At 45.1% G+C, this 7254-nt stretch overlaps 1 protein-coding gene across 1 annotated transcript in view; it reads left to right on the forward strand.

Annotated features, from left to right (window-relative positions):
- Positions 1-6486, forward strand: part of LOC117760597 (phosphatidylinositol 3-kinase regulatory subunit alpha-like) — a 103410-nt gene extending 96924 nt beyond the window's left edge. Inside the window, exon 8 of the mRNA XM_034583721.1 lies at positions 6344-6486. Within this exon, the coding sequence (XP_034439612.1) occupies positions 6344-6486 (143 nt within the window). The remainder of the gene's footprint in view (positions 1-6343) is intronic.
- The last annotated feature ends 768 nt before the right edge of the window (positions 6487-7254 follow it).

Consider the following 7254-nt stretch of genomic DNA (forward strand, 5'->3'; position numbering starts at 1 on the left):
AGTAATTATTTCACTGGCAGCTTTGAGAAATGATTTTTTCCTTCCGCGCAAACCATCAATAATGCATTGAACTCATGACCCAAAGTTATAATGATGCCCATAACTATGTGATAAAGTGAAAATGAAACATCTGATTCTCCCATGTATCAATTAAAACCTTGTTTTGGCTTCAGCTCTGCAGGACAGTGTCTGAACACACACACACACACAAACACACACAAACACACAAACACACACACACATCAGCCGACGAAGCCGTGGGTGTGTGTGATCGACTGTCCGGCTCCCCTGTGAGCAGATGTGTAGTTTCCACCAGCTGTGTGTGAGATATTTGCTGCGCTGAAGGGCAAATGTGATGTAAAGAGTACGAGGCAGAGATGGATGGCTGAGCTGAGACCAGCCGTGAATACCAATGTGCTGCATCCTGTCTATGTCTCTGTCTGCCACCACCTCTCTCTCTCTAGTGCCTCTCCAGCTCCGTCTCTTTGTTCGTGTCTCATGAGCTGATGGGGCTCGAGGCATCGCAGCAGCAGTCCTCCGAAATATCTGTGTTATCGCAGCTCCAGAGAAGAAGAGGACTCAAACACTGCTTCACCAAGTTAAACTCAAAACATGAAGCTTATATAATACCAGCCTCCCAGTGAAGGTAGAATCGTGTCAGGATGGGTTCTCACAGGGTGACAGGGTTTAGGGAGAAATCCAGAGACAAGAAAAACAACCTGCCTCTGTTTTCCTGACAAGTCACTGCTACTGGTCGTCCTCTTGAAGAAGAGACGTGGCCTGGTGTCGCTGGTGAGATGTTTGATACCATTCACACAACTGAAGACATGTCACATCCACTAACATAAAGCAGTAGAACATAGAAGGGATATTCTCCATCTTGTCCTATGATCTAAACATCTACAGGTAATTGAAAGACCTTCAAACATACCAGAGATTTTCACCATCTACTATAAAGAAATCACTTCTTCTTCGGGGCAGCGAGGAAATATAAAATTGCAGTTTATCTGATTGAAGCTAATGTACTTTAAAGTCGTGGTGTAGGATCGGTACGTACATTTGCGTACTCGCCGATGCCCGATCCGGCATTTTGCGAAAGAATAGAAGTCATTTCTGAAGTTGGAACATCTTCAGTGTTTGGTGGAAGTGACTCATCTGGACAGATAAGGTGGTGCAGCCTTTTGGAAACATACGGTATTCTGGTCTCAGTTTGCATCTGTTTCTCTCTCCACATCTGTTGCTCTCTGTTTCTGCCTCCTGACAACTTCTCTCCCTCCACCCTCCACCGGGGATACGTTGTTTTTCAGCAGCAGTAATTCTGTTTTTTAAATCAGACCCACTGTTTTCTCCTCCTGACTCAGCCCGATGTGAATTACTAATGAGTTGGTTTTCTTCACCTCTGGGCAGCTCTGGGAACAGCTGGCCACAGAGAGGCTGATCTGTATGCACGGAGCTCTTCATCCTGCCTCGGATTGTGTTGAATTTTACTCTTAAATTGGTCGGTTTGGAGCAGCTTTCGGCCTTGGAAGGTTTTTGTGGATTCTGCCTCCGGGGCTCCATGACTCTGGATGATGTGAATTAGGCCTCGGCTTGCTAAGACCAAGGTGACGAATTGTTTATCCTAAGTTTTAGGAGTAAGTTGGAGCTTCTAGAGATAAGTAAGTGTTTGTAAGGTACTTTTTTCATCCATCCTCCTTTTTATCTCCCTCACAGCGTCCTAGATTCTCAGCGACACCAAGAATACGATTACAAACATTGTATTTGTTGGCTATTGGGACACAGAACATGCTGAAACACTTCCCTGACATCTCATCTGTGTGTGAAGGTGAATCAGCTGACACGTCAGAATCAGTGCCCCCCCTCCACTTCAACACAATCGTCTAATTGGTGTCATCGCTCGTTTGTCCACCTGATGAATTTAAGTACAACATTTCCTCTCTTGTTTCAGTTTCCATCACCGACTGAGAAAGACTGAACCAGACAGAAAACCTCACTAGTTCACTAGGAGCAGTTTCCACAGGTGTACCTCAAGGATCTGTACTCGGTCCCCTTCTCTCTTCAATACACACCACCTTTGATTATCCACCACGACGCTGATGACACCAAGCGATATGTGTGAGATTGTCTGTACTTCCAAAGCCTCACAATCTTATTCCTCTGTTGTTTTACTGGTATGTTGCTTTATTAACATATATAGAAATACCTTTGTACTAAATACGTATTAATCCACGCCTGAACATGGTCCATGCACAATGCACTGTTTAATTCTATTCAAGTAACGTTTGTTAAAATCTTTCGTATATAAAACTGTACTTTCTGTTTATATGATATACAATAACACCGACCGTGTCCTTGAGCAATTCTATTACCTCCTCAGATTCACCAGTCGACTAAATGACTTTGATTTTCCTCCCGTTTCTGTCCTAGCGTCCTGACTTTGCACCTGACCTGCTGTGTTTTATGTGTTTTACGGGCTCGACGAGTTATGGCAACAGACTTTAACAGCTAATCTGTAGCGAGCTGCCTCGCTAGCCTGCAGTGCTCTGCTTGCTCAACCACACGGAAAGTTATAGAGCCCCATTATGATGCTCTATCAAGCCCCTCATATCGCCTGAAGGTCAAGGGCACTTCATATGAAAGATGTGAAATCTGCCTGATATTATAAGGACGAGAGAGGGAGAAGGAGAGTGAGCGAGCCGTTTCCTCCCCAGCCTCCAACACACAGACCATCTCACCTTTCCTTTCATGCTGGGAGGTTTATGGGCGGCCGGGGAGCTGTAATTGTCGGTTGACAGGCCGAGCTTTGAGGCAGCGGAATCACAGGTGATGGTAATCTGCTGGATCTCATGGCACACGTACATCTGGCCACATGTGTGCCGTGCATGTGCACACACACACATGCACATGCACACACGTACACACAAAAACAGGCTGCGTGTTCCGATATGTTTGTGTTGCCTTTGAGGGATCAGGAGTAATGAGTTTTGTATTCTCGAAAGAATAATAAAAAATCTTTCTCCTTCTCTTTGTCTCTGCTTCACACAAAGAGACATATTTATTATATTTCTTTAGGCTGTGGGGAGTTTTATATTCTCTGTTGACATTTGAAAGCAGAGCCTGGTGCATATTTAACTGGTTCCTCGGTGGTGAAACGTATTCACGACACCACTGGGTCACATTTTGTTAAATAATATAAGCATAATTTACAGCAGTGGCTCAATCATGCCGCTTGTCCTCAGCCTCTTATATAGTGACCTTGGACAGGTGCAGTGTGTTGGTTCACTTCCTTCCTTCCTTGGTGATGTAATTCAGCTTGTTTTCATGACTTATGAGCTGAAACTCTCGTAGTTTTATGAGTTATTATAATGTTCTGCACACGAAGCTAACGTCTGAGATCTGGAAACATGGTGACGTCACTAGAAAGAAGTCAAACCAATCAACAACCTCTGAAAGGACGAGGCACTGAGCTGTCACAGGCCAAATTAATCGGCCTGCTGGTTTTAACACGGTCACAGTTAATGAGTCTTTAGAAATACAGCAACACAGACATTTAATAATCCAGCATCAGCAGCGTGGAAACATGTCGCTCTTCCTTTCAAAGTCCTGCCGACACGAAGATGAACACATTTCTTATGGCAACGTTTGATGTGGAGGAAATTTAACATCGTCCTCGTATCATATCTTGTGTTTTAATTGAACTGGTTTAATGTCTCTGAGCATGTGGACGTGACTTTTGGTGCAAAAGCAGAACAGACTGAAGAAAAGGTGCAAAAGGCAAAATGGTCAGTAGAGACGTAGGAAAACACAGATATGGTGAGATGATGCGTTTAAAGCATCATTAACAAGAGTCGTAACGCAGTAAGAGACACAGTGTGTGAGACAGAGATATGATTCCAGGCAGTGTAGTGTTATCTCCGTCCGCGCTCACAGCTGCAGCCACAGACATTATTCCTCAGCACGTGTACGTCCATGTGTCCCTCAAATGGTTTATTGTATTTTTTTAAATTTCTTCTTAAGTCCTGATCTGCAGGATGATCGGAGACTCCTTCACATTCACATTGAAACTTGTCTGTGAGCGATAACAAGTGAAAATCCATGTAAAGTGTTTGTCGGTGAGAACATGTGAAACCAGTGACCTGCAGAGTCTCACCTGTGTGTTTCAGCCTGGTCAGTGTTTTTATCTCTGACCTCATCTCTGGCGAGGACTCAAACCCTGCCGCTAACGGCAGATGTCCTTCTCCTCTTTCTCCTCCTCTCCCTCTATCTTCTCCTCCTCTCTTCTTTCCATACGTTCCTGCTTTCCTGCTGTTTTGCCATCTCCCTCTTCACCTTCCTCTCGCTGACTTCATCCTCTCCGTCCGTCCCTCCTTCTGTGGCTTTTGTCCCTGTCTCATTTGGTCCAATTCTATTCCATCATCATAGAACTGTTCCTAAAATGACTCATAGATGTTTTCTCATTCATCACCTTTATGCACTATATATTAATTCCTGGTTAAGTTCAGGCAACAAAAGACTATTTCACACCTTGTTGTGACTTTTGGACCAATCACAGGAAGTAGAGACGGCTTTAAACAATAGAAGAAGAACACGCACACCAAATGGAACACTGCTCCTATTTGGGCCTTAAACAATTAACATGAAGTCTGAAGCCGATAAGATGAAGAGTTCTGGAGATACGTGAGCCACAGACGGGTTAGGGCTGTGTCTGTCGACGCCTTCAACCAGCAGCTGAAACTGTGACTATTCAAACTGGGCTTTGTCTGTGTTCTGCACGTTTCCCTGTGTGAACTTTACTTATCTCATGAAGACAGAAAGAAAAACACCATTTCTATAAAGATCCTGAAGCAAATCTTGCATCGGTTTTCATCTCAAACGTCTGAATCAGGAGTTTGTTTAATGGGAGCATCAACAGCTCAGGCACGTTGCTGCGAGTCTATAGCTGCAAAATGTTGTTTTTCCACATTAGTCAGTTAACTCCTCAGAATCTGCATGAATCAGTGATGAAGTGTAGTTTTCAGTTCAGGTGCTGCAGACGTCAGCTCCTCGCTCTCCTCCGACATGTGACGGTAACGCGTCTTCGCTTGGCCCTCAGTCAACGACCTCATTGTGCTGCGACTTCTTATCAGGCGGCCGAGAGCGGCTGATCTGTCCCGAGCGCAGCGCTGCGTTCAAGGACCTCTGATTAAATTAGCTTCCAATGAGCTCAGTGTGCACATTTAATTCCCGACTTTCTGACTAATCTCATTAGCTTCATTCTGACTCCAGCCGCTCACTCAACCTAAAGGGATTCCCCTTGATGTCCACGCACACAGACACACACACACACACACACATTAATCGACGAGCAGTGGCCTAATCAATCTTTTACTCAATTACTCAGAAAGTGGGAGATGTTCCCTGTGCGGCTGGAACAAGTGGACTGTGTGAGTGCGTCCTGCTCCTCCATCGTGAGTCGGATCTGTAACCCTGAGGTTGCTTCACTCAGACTCTGGTGTCACTGCAGAGCTCAGCTGACTCTGAAACCGGAGAACAAACGTCCCAGTGGGAGTATTTCAGAAGAAGCTTCTCTCTGCACAGAGGCACGTTATGGCTGAATATGAATTTTACAGACGAGAGCCTTGAAACCAAATGCAGAACTTGTTCAGTGCCAGTGTTTTTGAAATTCTGTCTTCTTACATCATCACAAATATTTAATAGCAACTATGTGGCGGCTGGGTCGAGGAAGAAGAAGATGAAATGGTTGATGTTTGGTTTGAGAAACGGACAGAACATAAGAGGGACAGAATGAAAAGAGAAACAAGCGTTTGTCTGTTGTTGGACTGAATCGTCTGTGATGTGAAACCAGTGCTCAGGGTCGAAAAGGTCACATTGTGAATTAAAACACATCGTTTGAAACCTGAGGGTTTTCTGAAGAGCTGACAGAATTACTGACGTTTTTCATTTCCTAACTTTAACTGTTAACTTACATGTTGATTTTCACGAGAGACTTGCAGCTCAATACGATTTGACAACAAAGTAAAACAGTTTAATACAATTTAAAAACTTGAAAGTTCACTACAAGCGTAAATGAGCGATTCAATATTTCACCCGATCCAGAGGAAGAATATCTGAGTTCAGTTCCAAAGTGACAATAGAACGAGTCTGTGAATGTGAGATTCAAGTGATTTATTAAATCTGAGTTTTGAACAATCATCAAAATCTGTCCGGACTTGAATCCAGTTCATGAAACTGTGTCTCTCCTGTCCAGTTAAATCTTTGGCTGCTGCTCCTGTGTCACGTCCGTTGTGCATCACGTCCGTTTCTAAAAGCCTTTGTCTGAATCCGTGAGGACACTGTGTCCCAGGTCAGCTCATGATCGCTGAAGGAGTTCCAGTTGGTCCGAGTCCCAGCGGGATGAGCACCAGAGGTCGAGGGAGCGAGGGCGGCTTAAACAGCGGAGAAGTTGGCAGCTCGCAGGAGCTTCTGGACGCCAGTGAAAGTTTGTAGGTGTTTACACTTTTAGCCAGGCAGCATCTTCTGGACATCAATAAACCGAAAGGCGACGAGGTCACTGCCTCTGCCCGGGTTTTTATTTTCTTCCTCGCTGGTTTCAGACGGGCCGTTTCCTTCGGGTGCCAACAAAGATTCACAGGGTCACAGTTTTAGTTTCAATCTGCAGACGACCTCCCTGGTTTTATATAAGGAGGAGCTGACAGCCCACGTTTCTCTGTATGTATTTATTATTCAGCACGAGCAGGGAAGGAATAAAAAGAGGAGCGTGAAAACGAGGCACGAGGCCGTTTTCACCCCAGGACACGAGCACCGGGCCGAAAGTGTTGTTGTGTTGCTTCGCTGCCGCTGCTGCTTTGTGCTCCGTTGCCTCCTTAAGTGTCAATATTTCCTATTGAATTGCACCGGAGTCAAAAGTTGAAGAACTTTTCTATCGATTGAGGCTGAGGATTGACGGAGCCGGCTGCCGCGGAGCCTCCGAGGTGCCCGGCTTTCATCTCACACATCCACAGCCTTAAAGCTTTTTAATAAGTGATGAGGCAGCCGACGACTGTGGCCTCCTCGTAGAGATCTCTGATATTCACACAGAGTCTCTGACATGCAGCACACTGTGATGGTGGATAAGCGCCGCAGTCGCAGAGACACCAGCTGATTAGAGTTTGCAGAGACGCAGCGAGACGTCGCTGAAGCTCATCACCTCAGAGACAAACGAGCAGAAACTTGTTGAGTTTCTTTCTCATCACACTCGGATTCTTCTTCTTTGCA

This window comes from Hippoglossus hippoglossus, chromosome 4, assembly GCF_009819705.1.
Source record: "Hippoglossus hippoglossus isolate fHipHip1 chromosome 4, fHipHip1.pri, whole genome shotgun sequence".
Taxonomy (NCBI): Eukaryota; Metazoa; Chordata; class Actinopteri; order Pleuronectiformes; family Pleuronectidae; genus Hippoglossus; species Hippoglossus hippoglossus.